Source organism: Serinus canaria, chromosome 8 (genome assembly GCF_022539315.1).
Source record: "Serinus canaria isolate serCan28SL12 chromosome 8, serCan2020, whole genome shotgun sequence".
In the NCBI taxonomy this organism is placed as follows: Eukaryota; Metazoa; Chordata; class Aves; order Passeriformes; family Fringillidae; genus Serinus; species Serinus canaria.
In genome coordinates this window covers 28,067,264-28,091,730 of record NC_066322.1, presented here as the reverse complement: position 1 = coordinate 28,091,730, position 24,467 = coordinate 28,067,264, and the positions used below count along the sequence as shown (strand labels likewise).

The 24,467-nt window shown below is 54.6% G+C and overlaps 1 protein-coding gene across 1 annotated transcript in view; it reads right to left on the bottom strand.

Annotated features, from left to right (window-relative positions):
* The window catches only part of LMX1A (LIM homeobox transcription factor 1 alpha), a 44,069-nt gene extending 19,602 nt beyond the window's left edge, over positions 1-24,467 (bottom strand). Inside the window, exons 1-2 of the mRNA XM_030226599.2 lie at positions 24,348-24,467; positions 23,586-23,772 (exon numbers count right to left, since the gene is read on the bottom strand). Of these exons, the coding sequence (XP_030082459.1) occupies positions 23,586-23,772; positions 24,348-24,423 (263 nt within the window). The 5' untranslated portion in view covers positions 24,424-24,467. The remainder of the gene's footprint in view (positions 1-23,585; positions 23,773-24,347) is intronic.

The window sequence follows — 24,467 nt, the reverse complement described above, 5'->3', positions numbered from 1 at the left end:
AAAAACAATTAAAAATAAAGGTTTTCCCTCAAAAAGTCTTGTGGGAACCCAGGGCACTGGGAATATTTCTGTGTCTGCTCTGGGGTGCCCTGACCCCCAGGGCAGCACTGACTTTGACCCTCATCCATGGAGAAAGTTTCCCTGACTTCAAGATAGACTGGAACTCTCAAAAGTGTGAAATAGATTATAGAGAGCAGTGTGGGTGTGTCACGGGGTGAGAAATTGAGGGTTTGGGATTTTTAGTGTGCTGTGGATGGAAGCAAGATGGAAAGGACAGGGTGTCATCCTGGGTTTCTTCTTCATGCTGCTTCTTCCTCCTTCTCCATGGGTTTGGGTGGCATTTTGTAATTGGGCAGAAAAGTCCCCACTGGGGCTCTTTGGGATCAGTTATGGGGTTAAAAGGGAAAATAATCCAGGTGTCAGTTCTTAATTGGATAGTTTAGCCTTAAAAGCCCCTGGAACAAGAGATTGTTGGCCATTTTGTGCCTTCTAATGAAAAGCTGCTGAAGTCACAGCAGAGAGATGTTTCACTGATAAGAAATAATAAACACCTGAGTCTGAACATGAATTAACTGTCTCAAGTGCCTTCAATCCAGACCCAGAAAAACCAAGGACTGGAACCCCCGCAAAGTCTTTAGTGCTGGCTTTTCTAAGCTGCCCCACCAAAAGCAACAGGCACATCCAACCCAAGCTTCATCACACTGATTGCACTGCTCCTGCTTTCATCTGAGACTTCCTAAAAAGGTTTGGTGAAAATCTACAACTGCCACAGGGAGAAAGGAAAGACACCTGGGGGGTAAAACAGCCTGGAAAACTTGCTGGGTTTTGCTCTGATGAAGCCCAAACAAACATGAGGAGAACAAATGAGATGACTGGATTGCACAGCCACCAGCCTTTGGTGGGGATCCTTCACCCTCACAGCCACCAGCCTTTGGTGACTCTCACCTTCTGCCAGGTGCCACAGGGACAGGGATGGCAATGCCAGCCCTGGTGTCACTCCAGCAGGAGCTGTGACACAGCCCCACGGCTCCCAGCCCACCGGTGGCCGGCCACTTGCAAAGCGTTCAGAGCACACTGTTAAATGTGTCCTGCCTGTGTCAAAAGTCACAGCCCAAGGCAAAGGCACAGGGGGTGATGGATGAGCTGATGGATGAGCCATGGAGGTGGGACATGGATCAGCAGGACAGGGGATCACCCTGCTGCAGCAGTGCAGGAGACACTCTGGGCACAGCCAGCCCCTGCTCCATCCCAGTGAGGATTCCCAGGCTGCCAGGGACGCCCAGTTTCAAAGCCTCTTTTCCCAGGTGCCACCCTCAAAACAATGCTGCAAACCCCAGAAAGCAGGGAAAGCTCACATTCCCCACCACATCCCCTGCAGCCCAGGGAAGGCAGATTGCCCAGCCAGCTCTGGAGTGCAGGACTGGCCCAGCATCAGGGAGAAATGCTTTTTCCCCCAAAAACAGGGATACTTATTTCTCCACATTTCTCTGAATCACAGCTGGGTGAATTCAGGTTCCCACTGAAGCACTGGGGTAAAATGAGGCAAGAAGACAGAGCAGGGCCACCCCATACCAGGCCAGAGCACAGGGCCTGGTACCCACGGGGGGTCAGGGCACCCCAGCAGGCTGGGCTGAGGCCAGGACAGAGCTGGGGATGCGTAAGATGCTGACACACAAATATGAGCCAGTCCCATCTGATGAGAGCATGCACACATCCAGCATCCCAGGGTGGAGGGTGGGAAGCAGATGCCTGGTTAGAGAAAGGAGGGACCAGCCACAAACCAATCATGCTCCTCTGCAGCTTGGACAGGTTTGAGGCTGCTTGGCCCTGTGTTTTGGGGCCAGGCCCGTGTCTCTGGTTTAAAGCAGCTGAATTGAGCCCAAAGTCTCACTGACTCAGCCTGCCTAGAGCTGGTTCTGCCACCAGGCTGTTTCATACCAACATGAAGCCCATGTTCCCCTTCGTGGCTATAAGGAACTCGGGGCCAGAGAGAGGAAGCAGCCCCCAGAATTTCAGCTGAAATGGGTGACAGCAGGTGCTGGAGGCTCTGTGCCCCCATCTGTTCACTTTTCCCCTGGTACCACCTCCCATTTTAAACTGATCTCCATGGGTTGCACCAGGAATGGGAGCTCTCAGGCTGGCAAGTCCCACCAGCTTGGAAACGACAACGCAGAGGCAAAAAGCCTGGCATTTACCCTCAATCCATGTCAAATGACACGATGGGCAAACCAAGGTCAGGAGCAGTAATTTGTTTTGCCAGCCCGTCTCCCGGAGCAGAGGCAGCCTGAATCCTCCTCCCTCGCACCAAGCAACACGTGTGCCCCGTTCCCTGCTGGTGGCACCCCCCAGAAGACGTCACCATGCCACCTCCCAGCCCTGCTGAACCCTCTAAAGGTCAGCACCAAAGGCATGTCCACCACATATGGTTATCAGTTCTCCGTGGGTCCATCCATCCCTCCACTACAGCTGGGTGAACAATTCACAGCGCATAAATTTATCCAGCAGATCTCAGCCCACGTGCTGTTTGCTAACAGTCTGTAGAGAGGCTATATTTTATCCCTTTGGGTTCCTTGGCCAGCATTCAAGCTCCTGACCCTGATTTATTCGCAATCGGTCAAGAGCCACATTTCATCTCCGCAGGCCACGTCTGCACGGAGCTATTCGGAGCACGTGGCTCCACGTCCCGCAGCAGAGCCGGGACACCTCGCCACAAGGCAGCCCCAGCTCTCTGCAGCACCTCCAAGAAGTAACCAGGGGGTTTTGTTCCCCAAAACCAGGGGCTGCTCCCAAACAGCCTCTGCGGGGGCAAACCCCGGCTGCTGAGAGCAGCGGGGCCGGAACAAACCGCGGCTCCCGTGCGCACGAAGGCGGCGAGAGCTCCAGATGCTGGCCCGGGCTGGCTCCCTGCCTGTCCTCATCCCATCTCCCCATCTCCTGGCCTACCCCTCTGCCTATTTATAGCCACAGGAGACCTTTGCACAGTGCCCGAGCAGCCAGAGGGTTGAGTGAATAGGTGGGATGGCAAATGCCAGCCTTCGACGTTCCAAAATTCTTTCCCTTCTGCCTCCCAAGGGAGCTGCCATGGAGAGCCAGTCATGACCCTGCCTTTGAGACAAAACCTTGGGAGCAGCTAGGAGGTGTCTCTCAGAGCTGAACCCATCATCAGCGTGGCCCTGGGGGGTTTATAAAGCACCCTGGGCTGGCTCTTTGCTAGGGGAGAAATGTCACTTACACAGAGGTGAGCATTCCTTTGTGAAACCCAACCAAAAGGTAAGGGGAGAGGCACAGAGGAATCAGGGAATTCAGGGAAGGCACAGAGGAATCAGGGATTCAGGGAAAAACGCTGAAGCATCAGGGTTAGTACTGTGAAGGATCAGGGGTAGCATCAGCCCTAGCTGACATCTTCATTGGCAATTGCAATTAGGGACTAATTACCATGTTAATAACCTTCGTAGAAGATAATAAACTGGAGAGGATGGAAGGGAGCAAAGCAATCTGAAGGGGACCCTGGAGAGATTAAAAAAAAAAAAATAACAAAGGAAATTCACCTTGGCAAAATGCAGCTTCTGCAGTTCAGGGAAAAAACATCCGGAGCAGATGCTGGAGGAGGAGGAGGAGGAGGAGGAAGGCAGGAGCAGGGAAGCAGAAAGAGGCTCGGTGTGGGAGCACAAGGGAAGGCAGCCCTCTGCTCCCTGGGGCTTCACCAGGCCGTGGGAGAAGGAGCAGCACCTCATTGTGGCAGAGCATCCTGCTGGGATGGGCTTTTCTTGTAGGAAAAAATAATGTCCTGAGTAGAACCACTGAGTTAAACCTGGCTTTGCCTGGAGCTGTTTCCCCTCTCACACATTGCACTGACACCTCCCCTCCTGGCTCCCAGGTGGATTGGCCACACATGGGAAGGGGAGAGGTGGCAGAGCTGTCACCTTCCCCCCGGGTGGGCAAGGCAGGGGGACAGCAGGCGGTGTGTGGAGCATTCATGGTGCAAAAGGAGAGCCCCCACACCCCAGCTGGACATGGAAGCAATTCCTCTCCTCCTCTGCAGAGCTCCAGCTCTCAGTGCACAGCCTCTCCTGACCAGCATGGACAAGTGTGGATGTCCCAAGCAGGAGTGTCGGATGCCCCTGTTCCCTGTGAGGCTGAATCCCCCCTTGTCTCCTCTGTCCCCAAAGCCCCCAGACCTGCTGGTGACAACTGCCCCACGACTGTCTGATGGGATATGGGGCACAGGGTGCACCCTGAGGGGGGCACTCCTTGGTGATTCCAGTCCTGGCTACACTTGACAGTGAAATGGATGGAACTGTTTTCTTGGACCAAAATCCTGTAATTACTCCAATGACCAAAATGAGGTAAGCAGAGTGCCTTTCTTCCAGGGATCCCCATGGACCTGCTCCTCCTGGCACAAACCACGTGGGTGCAAAACCAGGCAGGATGCAAGCACTCACAGTCAGGGGCATGGAGGGGATGGAGGGTGGCAGCCCCTCTCACCCTGCTCTGGGTGTCCTGGGAGACACAAAGAACACTGCAGGAAGCAATTCTCCAGCAACAGTCTCCATCTCTCCATTCCCATGGCAGGAGGGGTTTTGCCCATCCCTGAGATGCAGGGGGGGAAGAGGAGAGCTCAGACAGGCTCTCCTGATCTCTGCTGCACCCACAGCTCCTTGTGCCAAACAAAAAGCAGCAGCCAGCAGGACTGCAGGAAAGGGCTGGGCCCATTAACACCTCCTTCATCCTGGGACACAACTGCTCCTCTGCCTCTCAGCTGGAGCCCTACACCAGCAAACTGCCCAGCTGGGCATCCCTGGGAGTGCCTGACTCCTCTCCCAGTGCCTGATAATCCAGGCAGACCAATCAGGACCTGAGTCACTGTCACTTGTCCCCACCTCCTGGTGACAAGGAAGGTCACACCGGTGGTGTCACAGCTGCTGTCACCCCGGATGTCTGAGCACTGCAGCCCTCCCCTGGAGCACTTGGAGGGTGTGAAAGTGCCACCAGTTCAGGGGCAAGCCCAAATTCTAACCCACCAGGACCAGTGCTTCAGAATGCAAGAGCTCTGGGCTGTGCAGCTGCCCCACGCTGGGAAGGGGCAAGAGTTTTATTCCCCAAAGGGGAACTGAAGTGGTTCCTGATGCTTGAGTACTTGGAGGCAGGCAGGGAGGAGGGGAGAAGCTTTCCCATGATTTGTGGGCTGTTCTCAGGCTGTCCCTGCTGCCAGGTCTTGGGCAATTTGATGACTTTTGTTGCAAACTGGAAGAACAGGAGACATATGTGAAGGAGGAAACTTGCATTCCTCTCGCCTAAGAAATCCCTTCTCACTTTCCCCCAAATCACACATACACCCAATCCCAGCCTCTCTGGCTGGCTTGGACACCAGCTCCCCTCCCACACCCAGATGACCTACTCATCCAGAAATGGCCAGGGCCTGAGGCTGGGGCGTTATCCTCCTCTCCTTCCCTGCTGACAGCCAGGGCAGGCAGGGGAACCCTTCACCTTCCACTGCTGAGCCAAGCAATGGAAAACACCAGAAAAAGACAGCCTCTCCCAGCAGCATCAGTGCAAAGGGAACCCCAAGCCCCCAGAATTCACCCCAGCCCTCCAGAAGCTGCATGCCAAGCACCCCCACACCTCCTCCTCCTCCTCCCCCAAAGATGTCTCCAGTGGCTTGCAAACATGGATGTTGTATTTCTCTGTCCCTGTTCCCAGAAAAAAATCCACACCTGGCACTCTCTGCCTCTAGGAATGGTGATCCCCAAGCCAGGCAGGGGTGTGACTCACTGGGTGGTTGGACACAGTGATGGATGTGGCACACCAGGCCAGCCTGCCTTGACTTCTACAGCACCTCCCCTCCCCAGGTGGCTCCTCTGTGCCTGGGAGTCCTCTCTGGGATGCAGAGGTGGGAAAGGACTCACTCCAAGCTGAACCACAGTGGTGGCATCACCATCTCAGGCCACAGGGCCATGCAGGTGCAGGCAGGAAGCCAAAGGCAGCCTCAGTCCCTGTGAAAGCCTGCAGGGAAGGAGGAAAACCACCTGAGCAGGGACAGAGCCCAGATCAAAGCCACAGTGAGCCCCGGGCTAGAGAACCAACTGCTGACAGATCCTCCCTGCTGACTTCCACAGTGAAGCCCAATGAACACCTTGGTGGGCTGCTCCTGGGGTGGCAATGTCAAGAGTGCCAGCATGGGAAGGTCCCTCCAAACCACCTCCAGGGAGGGGGAAAGGAAGGGACTCCTTTCAAAACAAGCATCACAATTGGTGGGTAACTCCCACCTCTAAGTAGGTACCACAGAAAGCATCTGTGCTTTGGAGGCTGATTAAAACCTGCCTCCAAAAGAAAACACAAGGAGGACCCTAAAAGTCCCCAAAGACCAGCCCTGCCATCCTGGGGAGCTCCTCAGTGGTGAAAAGGTGAAGCTGGGACCTCACAGGAGAACTGTGGGGAAAAGCCCAGCAGAGCTGGGTTAAGCAAGACCCTGCAATCTGGCCACGGGGCGTTTGCCTCTGCAATCTTGGCTTTGCAAGGGGCTCCCAGGTCCATTTAACACAGCAAGACAGAAAATTGGACACCAACTGCTCAGTGCAGGGAGAGCCACCCTGCTCCAAGCCCATCTTGCTGGGGCCTCCGGAATTTCCTTTCCCCCCTTTTAGATGGAGAATAAAGTGGAAGCCCAAGCTCAGACCCAGATCAAGCACAACCTCACAGGTGCTCAAGAAGGAAGACCAGCAGTAGAAGTGGAGCACAGTCCTCTCACACAGACTTTTCCATCCCCAGACTTCCACACCCAGCTGAACACGGGGCTTCCCGGCTGGGGTGGGACTCTTCTGGGTAAGAGCAGAAAAAGCTCCGGGGTGGATCCCACCATCTCCTATTCCAGGAAGGCCAGAACCCCTTTGAACTCTGTCCTTCTGCTGGACAGAGTGAAGTGCAAAACCACACACCCCAGTGCTGGTTTAGACTCACACCTTCCCCAGCGTGGAGCGCTGGCATCCTGAAAACATCACCGGCCTCTCTGTCTGCGTGCCAGGCACTTCCACAGCCGATGGACAAGTGGGATGGGATCTGCTACAGCAACCTTCACAGGCAGGCAAATATCAGCCACTAGATTTGGTCTTTCAAGCCCCAGTGCCTTGCCCCAGGCAGCCAGCAAGACTATTATTAGGACTGGAGGCAGCCTGGCCTCTGACTGCTTTCCCTGCAAGCACTGCCCTGTGGAAGGATGTGCAATTCCCACCACGGTACCCTCATTGCATAGATATTGGATTTGGGAAATACTTTTTTTTTTTTTTTTTTTTTGCTGCAGGCGAAACAGCTCCTTTCCCACACCTGCCCTTTCAAATGAGAGCGGTTTAACGCTGTTTGCAGAGCTAAAAAATCCCCCCAAACCATCGGCATCCCTACAGCTGGCCCGGCCCCATCCCTCCGGTGGGGGCGGGCTGAGGAAGAGCAAAGCAGAGGAGGGAGCAAGGAAATGAAAGGCCTTGCTGGACGTGGGGGGGGGAGGCAGCAAACAGCCCCCACGGGCCAGCAGCTCCCTGTGAAATAGCTCAGCATCCCCATCCCCGAGCTGGGGAGCTGGCAAGGAGGGGCTGCCCCCCCCCCCCAGAAACCTGCAAACAGCTCCAGGACAGCTCATGGCAAGAGAAGAGAGGAGAGATGTGTTATACACCAGGGCAGGTTGTGAAAGCCAGGTAGGCAGCCTTGCTCTAACAGTTAAATATCTTTGTGAAGCTTCCCCCTGAGCTGGGCTGAGCTCAGCAGAGGCACAGGACCCCCACAAAAGGCTGCAAGGCACCCCAGTGCTGCTGCAACGGGTGCTGGCAGCCTTGGGCATCCTGGAGCCAGCACCACCAGCCCCATCCCAGACTGCTCCTCCAGGAACCCCTGTGGCTTTACAACACACCTCTGGACGTAGCAGGACCCCATTTTCCTCCCCAGTGTCACATGTGGAACAAACCCTGCACTAATCTCATTTTCCAGGTTGTAAACTCACTCAGCAGTGGCTGAGGACACGTGGGGGCCTCCCCTCACCACTGCTGCTCTGATGATCTCAAGGCCCTCGGTGGGGAATCGTGCCCGGTTTCTGCAAACTATGATCTAACCTAATTCCCTCCATCCCATTACTTCAGAATTTACAACAAGCCACAGCCTCCCCTGAAAATGGTTTCTGGTAAATTCTTTGAAAGCTCTTCTGGTCCTCACATCATGGTCAGGGTCAGCCAGGCATTAATGGCAAAGCATTTCCGTGCCAGGTAACTCCTTCCCCAGCAAGAGAGTTTGCTTATGCCTTTTAAATTCAGGAAGCAATTAATAGTTGCCACAAAAGCAACCAGGGCTTGTCTTGGGCGAGGGCCATGAAGGCCTGACTTGCCCTGGGGAATTCTGATGCCTCCATCTCAGCAGGCACCTTCCAGGAGCGTGGTGGTTGCAGAGGTAAATCCTTAATGGTGGATACCTGATGCTGGGAAATCTTCATGCTCCCTCTAAGCTGAGGAGCAGAGACTCCAGCTTCCTGAGCCAGCTCGAGGGGACCATTGCAGGGAACAGCACTGCCAGCATCAAAGTCAAACAAACACGAGACCCAAGCATCTTCTGGCTTCTTCCTCTCCAGGCAAGGACTTCATTCAACTCCCTCACTTTGGGACTTGCAGCTTCAAAAGCCAAAAGGTCACAGGAAGTGCTGTGGATGAAGCCAGGATTCCAGCAGAATCCATGGATCTGATAGAAAGGTGGAAAACTTTGGTCCCTGGAACTCAGCATCCTCTGCTCACACCAAAACCCCAGTCCCTGGAGTCCAACAAGGTCTATTCACACCAAAAAAAAACCTGCTCCCCAGAGCCCAATATTCTCTGATCACACTGAAAACCCAGTCCCTGGAGCCCAGCATCTTCCACCTACACCAAAAACCCTGCTCCCCAGATCCCAGCAAGCTCCACTCACACACAGAAAGTCCCCAAACTCTGCTCCCCAGAGTCCAGCACGTTCCACTGACACCAAAACCACCATCCCTTGAGCTCAGCATCCTCCACTCACGCTGAACAACTGCAACACCTGGAAAGCAGAGGCACACCACAGAGCTTCCTCCCTCCTGACCAGCACAGACGTCTCTCAGGGACAGAAGATCCACTCACTGCCTCCCACCAAAAGCATCAGCCGGCTGTGGAGACCCCCAGGTTTTAGGAGACATCCCTTTCCATGCTGGCCCCCTCCCAGCCATCAGAAAACAATGATTTCCAGGCTCACCCCTCTGCACTAGACTTCAACCAGCTGCAGACAGGCCCGTGCATATCCTCTTCCTAATCCTTCATGCACAATCCCTAGACAGTCCCTGGCTTTTATTATTTTCTGGCAGCAGAGAGCATCACGTTAACCCCCGTGTGCAGGCTGCAGCCTGAGCATCTCTCAGCACATCCCAGCCTGGGTCCAAATTATAAATGAAACGTTTGTGTAACAAGAGAACTGGTGAGGGCCAATTGCCCATTAATATTTGAAACCTTTAATTCTTAATTCTTACTTAACAGCCTGTCCTAACAGTCCCTTCTAATTCCTTGATACAAAGATGGGCCTCAAACATTTATTTCTTGATAAAGACCATGAGAGGCTCTTCCCATTGGGATGGATGTGCTTTTCATGAGGGGGGCTGAAAGCCATGGGACAGAGCAGGCAGGAGCATCACTGATTATTCATCATGACACTCCTCAGACCCTACACTCCTCACCTCTGCCAGACCCTTCTCTACTCAGCAGTTCCCTCAGCTGCAGGGATACAAGATAAATTCCTCACTGGGAAATGTTTTAAGGCAAGGAGAATGAGGGAATGTTGTCTGTAAGTACCTTGGAAGGTCCTGTCCTTGGCATGGTGCTGCAGAACTCTCAGGGACCAGAGCTGCCCCTGCCCAAGTTCTGGCTGAGGGCAGTGGTTTGCAGGTGTGGGGACAGCGTGGTGGGGGCTCACAAGATATGGGCAGGGTTTGTGTCCCAGGAGCACACCCTGCAAGGAGACATCCTGAGATGTGGGCTGCAGCCCCTCCATGTGGGAGAAAACAGCCCGAGCTCCCAGGCTGCTGGAGGCTTTGCCCCAGGAGAGAGCAGAGCCTGGTGAGAGGCACAGAAGGCAGGAAGGGCTGCAGCCTCACCAGATGGGGGAAAACAGCCCCCAGCTCCAAGCCTGGGCTCCTGAGGGGACAGAGGCTTTGCCCCAGGAGGGAGCTGAGCCCAGGAGAGGCACAGAAGGCAGGAAGGGCTGCAGCCAGGAGCTGCCCCTGTGGCCCCAAGCTCAGCCCTGACCTTGAGGCGCAGGGCGGGCGGCTGCCGCCGGCATCGTATGACCTGTTACAAAACACAGCAGGCTCTGCTCAGAGGGTACACACTGCAGGACAAATTTAACACCCCACAGCCTTCCCAATCCCACTGGAAGAATTCCTGGCAGGGGCTCAGAAATCGCCCACTACTGTAAGTGGCTGAGTGCCACCGCGTTGGTTTGGCTCCAGACACACGAGGAGGACCTTGCTCCTTACTCCTGGAGGGAGAGATGCTTCAGCTGATGGAGGACACTAGGATGAGGAAACCCCCAGGAGCAGGTGGGCCTTGAACCAGAGAGCAAGGGGAATGAGGAAAAGATGCTGCTCCCAAATGCCTTCACTTGTTCCAGAAAGGTATTTAAGGGCTGCAGTTAAAAGTTTGCACTGAAGCCGGCCTGACTGTGCAGCTCTGCCCAGGAAGCGATCCTTGGGGTGACTGATGAGAGCATCCTCACTCAGAAGAACAAGCAGATGGACTGAAGGCACCCTCAAAGGATGCCCAGTTCAATACCAGGGGACTTCCTGGCCCAGCCACGAGGAGGAGAGGCTCAAGAGGAGGAGACCTTGCCCTTGCTGCCATCCTTCCAACTACACACGGGCTCTCCCAGAGCTGTTTATGGAGATGGAGCACACGGATGCTGCTCCAAAGAGGAGCTGGGGAAGGTGCAGGCCAGGCAGGGTGAGAGAGCCTCTTCCAGCAGCAGATCTGGTCACAGCTCAGCAGCAAGCCAGACCCTGCCACTCCCTCCTCCTCCTCTCCTTCCCTCTCCTCTCGCCCGGCCCCAGCCCTGCAGTGCTGGAGCAGCGAGAGTCAGCGCTGCCGATGCTGCAGCGGGGCCCCCAGCCAGCCCCGGCTGTAACCTCGGGATAAAAACATCAGCTCGGGAACACAGCAACGGGAAAAACACTCAGGCAGCCACGTGTGAGCACACGGGGACTCCTGAACCAGGGGAGCTCCCACTCCAGCGCTGAGGTTTGCAGCAATGAGCAATTTGGACTCGTGGTTCCAGGGGAAGAGGGATCCTGGGTTTGGTGTTTCCTTCCAGCTCTCAGGAACACAAAAGCAGGAGCTGCTGCTCCTATCTGAGTTTGGCCTCAGCCCTACAGCCAGTGCCCAGCCCTGTCCTGGACAGGTGAGGATGCTCAGGGTGAGGCTTTGGGTGCCCCCAGCACCTGATGATGAGAAAAGCCCAGGGTGGAAGCACCAGCGTGGAGGCAATGCAGCAAAGATAAGATGACAGAAAATGTCGCTGGGCCAGTGGCTATTTTTATCTGCAAGGACCAACACTTAATACTCTCCTATCTCCCACAAAATGTCACTTGAGCTCCAGCAGAAAGTTTACACCACTTGCAGACAAGGGCTGAAACCCGAGCGCGTAATCTCTGCTCCAGTCAAAAGTTTTAGTGGGATTTGCAGCATCTGGATGGGGAAGATGAGGAAAAAAAACCTAAAACACCCTTCCCCTGAGAAATGGTGGCTGAGGCAGCGGAGAGACAGGACAGGCAGGTCCCCTCCCGGCACCATGTACTCCCCTGCAGAGTCCCCTGCCATATCTGCAGGGTGCAAGGGATTTTGTGAGCCTTGGAGCTACCCTCTGGCCTCCTTACCAGCTCAACCAGAATTTAAGTACCCTAAAAGGGCTTTCAGCAGAAGTGGGAACAGGGAAAGCAAGTCATTCACCACCCCACTCTCTAAACACCTCAGCCCCAAGGGAGATGAAGGGCTGGGAGGAGTGGGGTGAGTCAGGCAGAGCCCACAGAGGGGTTTTGCAGGGGGTCCTCACCAAGATACCACCCTTCTTGGTGATTCCCCACTCTGCAGCAAGCATCTCTAATTACTTCAACCACTCCCCCCTCTCCTCTCCCACCTCCTTCCCTCTCACCCCAAAGGCCAGACCCTGACGTGCCTGGGGTGGAAGGAAAGGAGGCTTCCCTCACTTAATAAAGCCAAGGTAGAGCAATGCTGTTATTAACAGCAGCCTGCCCACGGCAGGAATATTGCAGCAGCAATCCCAGGGGAGCAGCCAGGCACTGCCCTGACAGCAGAGGCAATAAGGCAGCCCCAGCACTGCCCTGTGATATTGCAGTGAGTGCAAACACCAGGGGGTCCTCCCAGATCCCCCCTTGCATCACAAGCAGGGCTTAGCATTAGGGAAGAACGGATACCTGGTCAGGCATGGAATAGCTGGGATTTGGGACAGAAGCCTCCAGAGGGCTCTTCCTAGAGGGGCAAAAGAGAAGGGGTAAAAGGAGCTCCAGGCATGGCAAAACATGGTGCAGCACAGAGGTGCTCAGAAAATGAGGGTACCATGCTCAGGGCTTCCATGGAAACCCACAGGAGGTGGATTTTCCCCAGGATAAAAGCAGAAGCTCATGTGTGTCTTGGAGCTGCCCCCAGGAGGTTTTTTTCACATCACTCTCTCTGTTTTTTAAATTAAAAAGAGTGGGCAAAGCACTCAGGATGGAGGTACAGGCAAGGAGAGGAGCCAGCAGAGGACAGGGCTGGGTGAGCCCTGCTGGGCTCTGCAGCCCTTGGAAATGCTGCAGGATGCTGAGGAAAGGGGCATGGCCATGGCTTCCCAGAGGGACAGACAGCACCTTGGAGGAATCAAATAATAGACATTGACAAGGAAAACCCACTCCACCGGCCCCAGAAATCTTCCTTTACAGCAAGGAGTGGGGTAAGAAACCCTGGGGAATACACTGGAGAGGCAAAACTCGCATTCCTGAGATGGCCAAGAAGTGATCACATCCATCTCCCTCCATCTCCAACTCCTAAGATCCATTTCTGAAGCATCACCAGCCAAGAAACTTTGGTTGATTGGACGTGGTTAAAGGGAAAAACTCACGCAGAAAACCTTATAGCTGAAACTTAAATAGTCTCCACAAACATCTTGCATATTTTCAAGGACACTAAGGAAATTCACATTTTTCCCCCCCATATTTTAGACTTAAAAAAATGCCTCCAGGGAAAAAGTTATTTAGAACTACTTAGGAAATACAAAGGATAAAAAAGCCTGTAATTATTTCTCTGCCAAGGGCTTGTCAGTTTGAAAATCCCCGCTCTTGAACCACTAATCCTCACGGAAAAAAAATGCAGCTTCGGCAAGATGCGTCGTTGGTTGACTTTTGCTGCACTTTTCTGGCACAAGGGAACTAAAGGGAAAGGCTCAGATTTGGGTGTTGTTTCATCAGCACCTCTCCCCCACGATGTGCCTGATACACGTCCTTGGCTGACGAAGGAGACCTGCAAAGCATCACCCCAAAATGAGGCTGCTCTGCCTGAGAATGGTGCTCTGCAGGCATCAGGCTGGGGAGGGAAGGATCACGGCTGATGCTTGGAGACAGGAGTCCCAAAACAGGCAAAAATAAATCAGTTCAAGGTGGGGGTATACTTACTTTAAAAGCCAAGGATTCAGGGAGTTCCTGGGATGTTTTGTTATGTGGTTGGAAATAGCATAAAGACATTATTGGCAGGGAAACTGCACTTCCTCTGGAGGATGGGGATGGGCCATCCCAGCAGAGCTGGGATTTGGGCCTCTGGTTTAGCAGCCAGATTCATCACTTCACATCCTCCTGCATCAGTGCCTCTGAACCTGGCTGGCCATGGAGCAGCAAAACAATGCCACGGAACTCGTTGTGTTCCACACACCGGCATCCCAACAACCCTCCCCAGCTTGGAGCATCTCCCACAGGAGCTGGCTGAGCCACCCAGGTCCTGCTGCATGCCAGCACCTCCACCACCCAGATTTGGGGCTGCACAGTACATCTTGGCACAGCTGGGGCCAGAAAAACTTTGTCTCTGTCCTGGGCAGCTTTCCCACTGCCAAGGATAAACATCTCACACGGAGCTACACTCACCACACAGGGCCCTCCACCCACCCTCACCCATCTCTGATGTCTTCTTTCATTACTTTCTCCTAATCCATCTCCACAACAGCTTCTCCCATCAGCGTGGGGTTTAATGTCCTTGAGGTAATGCATGCAGGAAGCCTCTCCTCCTTTCTGCTTAAGCCTCCTTCCCAGATCCAGAGCTGAAACAAGCTCAGACTCAACAGCCTGGCCTCCAAGGCTTTAAGCTTCATTAAACTTTTACTCCAGAGCACTGAGGCTGCTCTCTCAACCTCTCATGATGATGGGTGCAGAGGGAAGGAGCAGCACCCACCTGAGCAGGCATCAAGAAGTTCCAGACACTTCATGATTGAAGTGTCTAACCAAGCTCCCGTGCCCACAGCACCACTTAAAATTATCTGCTTGATAGCTCTCCTGCTGGGCAGAGGAGATGCCAGGATATAAATCACCCAGGATTTCAGCTCCCTCCCCATCACCAACCCAGCTGGTCACCCCTCTGGCACAGGTGAGACCCCAGGCACAAAAGCCTGAGCCACCCCACCACTCCAGAGTCCACAAACACCCAAGCCAAGAGGATGGCTGGGCTCAAGGACACCGTTCAGGTGAGCAACATCTTGCTCTCCCTGCAGCCAAAACCTGGAGTTCTGCATTTCCATGGGGCAGTTCAGACCTTGGCTTGGCTGAATCCTCTGTGAGCCTCTTCCTCCCCCTCAGCCCCTACAGGAACCTACAGAACATGGTCTGTAAGGGCAAAGCAGGCTGTCATCCCCTCCTCAGCACCCAGCAAGAACTGGGGTCCTGCACACCTGGCAGCAGAGCCCATCTGGCATTCCCTCCTCTCCTGCTGACTCTCCAAGACCAGAAACAGAAAAGATGCCCAGAAAAGGTGCCCAAAAGCAGGCTGGAGGGCAGTTCCAACCCAGGCTCAACACAGAAATCATCAGGCAGGAGTTTTGGGGTTGTTCCTCGACAAACGCCCACCTCCACTAGCAGCACCCATTAATTTATTCATCTCTATCACCCCTGTGGAGGCCACTGCAAACATGTGACACTGCCCTCCTCCCATTCAGATAAATCACTGCAGGGGTTAATAACCCTTTTCATAGCTAAGATGCAGTTTTCCAGAATTAAAGGCTTAGCAGGGCCAGCAAATTCCAAGCAGAAATTTTGCCAACAAAAGCATCCCTGTGATTTTACAATGGCAGGGGTTGGAGGCAAGAAATGACAACACTGACTCTTTCAAATAAAAAAACCTGCTGCAGCTGAAAAGCGCCTTCAGGTCCCTTAACCTGTTTCTCTCTCCTTTCCAAATTTTTCCAGCCAAAAGCTTCCCTGAGCTTTCAGTAGCAAAGACAAAATTCCCACCATCTTCTTCCTGCTCAGCCACCTCGGGCAATGCTATGCAGCGAAAAATCAACTTACAGCATGGCCCCACTGGCCCCAGGCAGGAAGGAAGGAGTCCTTGGACACACAGGCTCCAGGTCCATCCAAGGATCTCTGAAGCACAACATCAGAGGAGAGGATGCACCTCCCAAAGAGATCAATTGCATCCAAACAATGGATTCTCCAGGAATCGCCCTCGCCTCTTATGCCTTTAAGACCCCACTTTGCTCCCTTACAGGGCAGGGAACCTTGCCCAGAGGGATTTCAGGGGCTCTCCACCCCACTGGGATGGTGGTTGTCATTCCAGAGGAGCAGGGGAGGGGGATTTTGCACGGCAGGGGCGGGGGGCGACAGGCCGGGGAGCGATGGTCCCGTGAAAAGGGATTTGTTCCGCTGTCAAGGACAGCGTTAGGAAAAGAAACCCACGAGGGAAGGAGAGGGGTGGGGAGCAGAGAGAGACAATGTAGGGACAGCAGTGACATGGAGACAGCTCGAGAGGATCAATGCTCACAAAGCACAAGGGCTGGCAGAGGATCCTCCAGCATCCTCTGCCCTTCCAGGCATTGGCCCCGAGGAAGAGCGAGATGTCTCCGTGCAAGGAGAGCCACTCATCCACTGCCACGGAGCCACAGGGACCCTCTGGCATCACTGCCTGCTGGGACAGAGGAGAGGGATTCTCCTGATGATCTGTGCCTTCTCCTGTTGATCTGTACCTTAATCATGCCAACCTGTGCCTGGGAGGAGCTGCAACACAAGCTCTGGCTCACCTGTGGTCCAAGGTAGCCCAAGGTGGAAAACACAAAGGTGAGCGTGACAAAAAGATCAGGCAGATCTGGAGAGACACAGAGGACTCATATCCAGTGTTCAAATTAGTGCTGTAAGCACTAATGATGGTGAAAGAAGCATTTTAAAGCTAGATTTGTATTTCCAGCTCTATTTCATAGGTGACAGAAGAAAGAACTGACAGTTCTTTCTCTTGTGTGCAATCATGGTCCATTGTACCCAGACCAGGCACTGGTGCAGAAGACCTGACTCCAAAAACCAGGATCATATTCATGGGCACTTGAAACACTCTACTGAAAACAGTAATACAGTGCAGCAGGAGAAAATAAATTATTTGCACTGAACACAACATGATTTCATCCCTGTACTCAGAAACTCTCACATCACCCTCCTGAAAACCCCAACATTTGTGGCAGAAACTCCCTTCTTCAGCCAGCCAGCCTACAAAACGTGGAACACCTGAAGGATCCCTAACAAGCTTCTGTTAAAAAGATTCCAGAAAAATCCCAGATAAGCAAGAAGACAGAGCCAGCAGACAGAAAACCCCTCAAATAAAGGGGACAGGGGTGCCATCAGCCCAACACTGGGCCCTGCACAGCCCCAGCACGGCACAGCTCAGCCTGCCCCACTCCTTTTGCAAAAGCTCTGGCATCTGGCTGTCCGTAAATATTTGAGGTGGGAAGCCAGGAATTACAGAACCCCTCTCCTGGGCAACCAAGGTTTGACCATCTTAAAAAAAAAAAAAAAAGAAAAAAAACCCTACAAAAACAAACAGCAAACCTCAAACAGAGCTGCAATGAGATGCCTGCTGGTTTCACAGAGACATGTAAGACAACACTGGTGCATCCTTTGCCCCTGAGGGCCAACAACCCCAGGAGAAGATAACCACAGGCCAGCTGGATTCTTTCTGCCAGGAAGCAGGATTCCAACCAGGATAAAAGTACTGAGGAACAAAACTAGGGGTTGTCATAGGGTTTGACACAGCAGAGATGGCTGCTAGCCCCCCTCACCTCTCCCCTTCTGAAATCTCAAACACGGAGAAATTCACATTTCTCAGGAAAACACATTTATGTAAAAAAAAAAAAAAAAATAAGCTGGCTTGACCCCAGTATTTTTGCCCAGTAAATCCAAGTATTTTCTCCCTGCTTTAAATATCTTCCTCACTACTGCTACAGAGGAGGGGCTTGATTGAATTGCAGGTAAAGGCACAGTCCTCCAGCCCAGGCCCCAGCCCTGCTTCATGTTTGCTTCTGCAGAGGGCACGAGACAGAGACAAGAGAGCACAAAGAGACAAAGAACATCTTGAGAAGAAAAATACCTGGGATAATTCTCATTCCCACCTCCCTCAGACATGCCCCAGCACTGAGTGCTGAGTGCCCCCGTGGCTGCACACCACAGGGTTCACCAGAAGTGGGGAGCTGTGAATCCAGATCCAAACTGCTGGGTCTTCCCCCTTCTCAGCCAGGAGCAGGACCTGCACCCTTGTGAGCAGGACACCCCAAATTCCCTTTTCTCCTGCTCCAAGGCAGAGCAGCCTTTGGGATCCCCCTTGCCACACCCTGGGGTGAGCGTGCAGCATCAAAATCAGGAACTGCAGTGGGTTTGGGCACGTTGAGGCCACACCACTGCTGCCAGCAGGGTTGGGGACAGCCAGCAGGGTTGGGGACAGCCAGCAGAGATCACTCTCCCCAGCAGCACACGTGGCAAATCCTGCACAGCTCACACCCAGCGCTGCCAGCCGCTCCCAAATCAGCCGGCCTGGCCACACCAGCAGGTTCAGAGCCTGCTGGAGGGATCCCCAAGGAAGCACAAGCCCAAGTGGGGGTCTCTGAAACCCCCGGCTTGGCAAATCCCTCCCCGCGCCCGGCGGCTGCGAGCAGGTGAGGAGCCGGCGAGGCGAGGGCTGGCGAGCCGGGGCAGGAGAGGACCCCAGCTGTCTCTCCAGCTGGTGGAGACAAAATTCTCATCAAAAGGAAACAAACCCCTCTTTCTTCCCCAGCCGATTTCTTTTTGGTGCCTTTGTCAGGACTGCAAAAACCTGAAGCGATTCCCACAGCTCTAAGAGCCGCATCGGGGGCTGAGCAGGGAGCACCAGCTCGGAGAGTGGGGGGAAAAAAATGGTAAAATAAATCATGGTATGTCCAAAAGAAGATGGCAGAAACCATAAGGAGTCCCAAGGATGCTCAGGTTGGGACTCAGATGGTACTGGCCTGCAGTCTCCAGGATCCCACTGCCAAAGGGGTGGCCCCAAAGCCACCCTTGTCCCCACCACGGAGGGAGAGCTGACAAGTCTATTTGACTGCCTAGCTCCAAATCTGCCAAACCTCACTCGCTTCCAGGCCTTTCTATGAAACATTAATTGTAAGACAAATCTAATTAAGGGCCGAGAGAAGGGGCAAGATGCCAAATCTCTCCTTCATTCCCTCTGGAAAGGGGGAGTCCCACAAGTGAGAGGATAGGGCTTGGTGGAGACAGAGGCAAGGCCTATTCAGCTTGCCTGGCATTTCCAGCACGGATCCCACAGTGGCCCCTGTATCCCCCCTCCTGCTGCTTCCCTGCCTTCCCACCCCCTGCCAGCACAAGAAGTTGACTCAATAACAAAAACCAAAAGAGGCAGTGCCTGGTCCTCGCCCCAGAGTACCAACCATGGTGTCCTGGTGGGGATTTGGCTGCCCCACATCACGCTCCTCCCAGCCCACAAGGAGTCAGCACTATTCCACCAGGAGCTGTGGGTGAGGACAGAGAGGTGACTGCTACAGGACACAAGGTGCTAGGTGGGGATGGAGAGCAGGCAAGAAGCATGGGAAGAGCTAGAGGGAAAGACTGAGAGATGGGGAAGGAGAGACCACCAAGAGGGACGTTGGCGTGTGCTCTGCTATTCCATCCATTCCAGCCTGACTGCTCCCAGTGCCTGGCCAGCTAGAGAAACCCAAGTCAGCATCATCCTCTCCACAGGATGCCCTACAAGAAGGGAAACAGGCCTCCAGAGAACATGCTGGACTGCAGCTGGGCTGACCTGCAGCTCTCTGGAGGGACAGTTCTCTCCCATCAGCCACAAAAAGCACAGAAATTCCCACTTCTCCAAGCAAGAGAAGGCAAGGCGAGAGACTGCAAGCCACCAGGACAAACCCACCACACCACAGGAACTCTCCAGCTGGTGGGACCAGGCTGTGTTGAAGTTGTCCAGCACTGCCTCCGTTTGATCCATCTGGGATTATTCCCCTCACAGCCATTCCGGGCTGGGAAAGCAGCGCCAGGTAACTGTGCAATTACACGATCCACATGAAGCAGGATAAACAGCCACCATGCTCCAAACCTCTTCCCCCTGCCTCCTCTACAGCAGCAGCTGCCAGAGGAGCCTCCAGCGGGCCAGAGGAGGCCACCCCAAGCCCGCAGATCCATCCATGGCCTGGCAGGACCACACTGTCGAGGATTGAGGCTCATCCCCCTCGCGAAATCACCGGGTTTGATTTTAAAACCCAGCTCCAACGAGTTCCTTCGCAGGCATGCACACCAGGAGGGTGGATGGATTTTTATTTTTTTCCCTTTGCAGCCGGACACAACTTCAGATTTTAACTCGCCGAGGAGGAGGAGGAGGAGGAGGAGGCCGCAGCACCCACACAAGCCCATGACTCCGGGATGTTGGAGGCAGGCAAGGAGAGCCCCGCGTGGAAGCTGGCAGCAGCACAGAGCCATCAAGCCGTGCGAAGACAGGGCGAGCATCACACAACTGCCTGCCTCGGCCGGGGAGCCCGGCGCGGCGGTGGCGGCTCGGGGGCTGCAGCCGCCCCTCCGCTGCCGGCGCCCACATGCCAGGCCTGCTCCGAGATGTGCTGGCCATCTGCTCCTGCCAGCCGGGGCCGGGGCTGGGGCTCTGCGCCGTGGCTGGGGATGTGCCAAGCCGTCCCGCCGTCGCCACGCTCCCCAGCTGCGCCCCCCGTCATGACCGCACCGCTGTCAGCGCTCCCGGCCCCCAGAACCTGCCGTGGGGATCTTCCCGTGCCTCCAGGTCCTCCCTACAGCCCTGGCTCTGCTTGGCCAGTGCAAATCTACTGTGAAACACCACTAGGCAAGAGGGGGCTCAATGATTCCTGTCCCCGGGAAGATTTTAAGGCTCCAGAGTAGCCCTACTCTTCCCATCGCTTCCATCACTCCTCCCTGTTTATGGCCAGGTTTGGTGTTGCCCCCCCAGATCCACCACCAAAGGGGCCCCACAGCCGGGACACGTCCCCAGGGCCACTTTGCAGCCGGGGAGCCGGCCAGGGCGAAGACTGAACCTTGTCATAGTTGAGAGTTATCAGGTTTGGACAAGCGCCGGGGGCTGCCGCGGGATTCGGGATGTTCTGTAACGAGCGTCCTCTGCCCCAGATAGATGCCGTCCCAGGGGCACAGGCTTGAGCCGTCCCTCTCCAGGAGCCCTCCCCGTCAGTGCTGGGGAAACTGCTCCAAGAGTGACCCCCAGTTCCCCAAGTTCCCACACAGCATCTCTATCCAAACCCCCCCTGGGCCCTGAGCCGTGGCACCCCAAGGAGATGCCAAGACCTGGCCTGGCACCCACGGCCTTTAATCCATCCCTTTCCAAGTCCTCTCCCAAGTTCTTCCTCTTTGTGAAAGACAAAGAAATATAAAACATGTGTTTTAACAAATTACTCCTTGATTTCTAGAGTCCAGCGAGTCAGATGCTCGCTTAAACCCGTCCGTAACACTTTCCATGGGTGTATTTATAACCGAAGGCATGGCTGCTGTCTCGCGCTCCCTCATTAACCCTCTGCGGCCTTGTCACAAACACAGCTCAATCAGAGAGCGCAGAGACGCGCCGGAAAATCCTGCACCTACTCCTCCCTGGGAAAACACCCCAACGTTTCACCATCTGGAAGAGAAATCCCTTCTTTCAATTTAAAAAAAAAAAAAAACAAAACAAAAAAACTCACAACCAAACACAACCGCAGAACACCGACGCCGTGACCGCGGCAGGTTGGATCCCGGCCGCTTCCCTGACGCCCCCAGCATTCCACACGCAGCCCTCCCACCCGGAGAGGCCTCTGGAGCCTGGCTACGCCGCTGCCACCGGGAGGATCCGCAGCTTTCCCCTGCAAGGAGTGTCAGTCACTTGTGATAATTAACCAGCTCGAGATAATGAGCTCAGTCTGAGAGCAGCGGCTCTTCCTCCGCGCGTTTCGCTCGCAAATCCCTGCTATGGGCGCTGGCACCGCGGCCGAGGCAGGCACGGGGCTCCTGCTCCCAGCAAAATGCTCACTCCAAAGGCAGGAGGGGCATTTGGGAAAAGAAAGAAGGATTTTTGGTAAATAAAGAGTGTTACATAAAGCTCGGCAGAGCCCAAAGGGAGCAGCTCTTTGGGACTCTGCTCTGCATCCTTGCCATCACCAGGTAAGGAGTCACGGTACAGCAGAGTCCTGCAGGGAGGATGAAAGGAGAAGGGACACAAACCTGCACCCCGTGCTAAAATAATTAATATTAAACACAAGGGGACAATGAGATGATGGCAAGAAGCAGGCAGGGGCAGGAGGGGAAGAGGCCAGCAGCGAGTTAGGGTTAAAACCATCACACCTCGGGAAACCGCCCGTCACAGAGCCTCAGCCTCCCGGCTCGGGCAAAAGTCACCAACTCAAACACAGCCAAGAAATACCCATTAAAAATGCTGCTATTACTGGACCTCAGGAAAAATTTGTGACCTTTTTTTCCTGCAATCATCCTTGTCCATCCCAACAGTGAGATAGATGGGCACAGCAAGAAGCCAACTGCGGCACCGATTTCTTTCACGGCCAACAGACATCAGAGGAGGGTTTCAGGTTGGAGCCACTTCAAGAGCTCACAAGCTGCAGTCAAGAGTAAAATCCACATGTGCTGCAAGCTGGAAAGGCATTTCTGGGTGACAGTCACCCCAATTTCCCCTTGATGGTCCAAACAAAAATACAGATAAAGCAGAAAATGAGGATGAACTGTGGTGGAAATGTATGGGAGCCAGTAGCCAAATTTCTACAGACAAACAAGCAGTGCACCCAATCTCAACAAATATTTTGCCTACAAAAACCCACCCCGTGGCGCAGCTCTCTCCTTTCCACTCTCACAGCAGCTAATTCTTCCGCTCTTTCGTAAACATTTGAAAACAAGGTCACGCGCACAAATTCTGCTTTCAATTTGCCTTGTATCCATAGTGATTAAACTCAGACCCACAATATGGGATTTAAAGGACAAAAAAAAAAAAACCCAAAACCACCCAAAAAAACCCAAAAACCCCAACTTTAAGAAGGCCTGGAGCTGGGCTAGACCCCGGCACGCTCACCAGCACTGTGAAGGCCAGGGAGGAGAGCACCAGCAATCGCTGTTTTCTGCTATAAAAAAGGGAAATAAATTGCAGGGCTTCGACAGCCGTGCTATCGCCAGAGCGAGGGATGTGGCCCCCCACCTACACCCTCCTCAAGAAACAACCAGCCCAGAGGCAACAAAAAATTAACAGCTCCAAAAGTCGGCCGGGCAGCGGGGTCCGGAAAGGACAGCAAGAGCAAGATGAGCAGGAAAAAACGAAAGCAGCTGCAGGAGAGGAAAGACTCAGCAGCCTTCTCCCCATTCCCACTGGAATGGTTTTGCTTTTAAAAAAGAAAAATTATTTTCTCATTGTCTTTCTCCCTAACCCCCGACTTCCAAAGGGGAAAGCGTCAGGGCTGGGAGGCTTTAAAACCCAAATTTCACCATCACAGACCTGGATGCAGGAAAAGCCTCTGTGCGACAGTCAACACTCCGAATTCAGCAGGGCCTTCCCTGGTTCCTGCCGAGTGCCTCAGTTTCCCCACCAACCCGGGGGGAGAGCAATAGCATTTCCCTGCCTGTGAGGATATTAGGATAATAGCCTCGCCCAGGACCAGGTCAGGGAGGATATAACTTTCCTCCTGCAGATGCTCCATAGGAAAATAAAGCCGGGGGAAAATGCTTGGCCCCGTCCCCGCGCAAACCTGGGGTTACCGTGGGTCTCGCAGGCTCCCAACAAAACATCCTCAATTCCCAGGGTACAACCTGAGCACAAGGAAACACCTCCGAAAAGGGGAGAACCAGGGGGCAACGAGACCCCGGGGCGGAAGCACAACTCGCTGTGCTGCACGGCAAGGGCTGACACCTCCAGGGAAACACGGGGCTGGGGAAGCGGGGAGCAGCACCGGGACACAAGTGCCCCCCACAAGCTTTTGCAGGGCACTGGGGCTTTGTGGGCGGTGAGAACAGAGCGAGGGGGGCTCCCCGAGGGGCAAGCGACACTTACTTCTCATAGTCCAGCTTGCAGTAGAGCTTCTTGTCGCGGTAGAAGCAGGTGGTCTGCAGGGGCTCCTTGCAGGACGCGCACTGGACGCACTGCTCATGCCACAGGCTGTCGTTCAGGCGCAGCAAGAACCGGTCCAAAATCACTCGCTGACACCCTTCGCACACGGACTTGGGGGTCGCGGCTCTGCCTGCGGGGAAGGAGCCGGGGCTGGGGTGGGCGGAGGGAAAGGCGGCCGGGGAGACGGGCCGGGCGAGGGACGGACGGACGGAGGGTACCGCGGTTCTCGCTTCCCCCGCACAGGCTCGTGGGTCGCGGGGGGACGGGGGTGTGCGGGGAGCTGCTGCGGAATCCAGGAGGGACCTGTGCCTTAGGGCAGCTCCGGGGGGGGTACATTGCCCCCAGTTTCGTTCCTCTTGGAAAGGCGGCAGCGGAGCCGCAGCTCAGAGAGAGGGCGACGGTTTGAAACCGATATTAAAACGAAGATAGAAAGAAAAAATGAATTATTTATTGCTGGATACGAAGGATAGCCCTTCGTTACAAGGGGGGTTTAGGGGGACACAATTTAATGCAATCGCGGAACGAAGGCGGGCGCCGGGGGCACACCCCGGGCGAAGGCAGCGGCGCGGCGCCGGGCAGGACCGAGCCGGGGAAAGCCGTCCCCGGGCCTCCCGAACCCCCCGTGCCCATCCATCGCTCGGGCCCGCCCGGCCGTGCCCCGCCCTATGGGGTCCCCAGGAGGACAAGCGGGGTGCCCCGACTTACCCAGCAAGGAGGAGAAGGGAGTCGCGGGGTCCAGGGCGCTCTGCAAACTCTCCTCCATCTTCAGCCCGTCCAGCATGGTGGGAAGCCGGGCCGGGCGAGGGGCCGCGCCGCCCGCCTGCC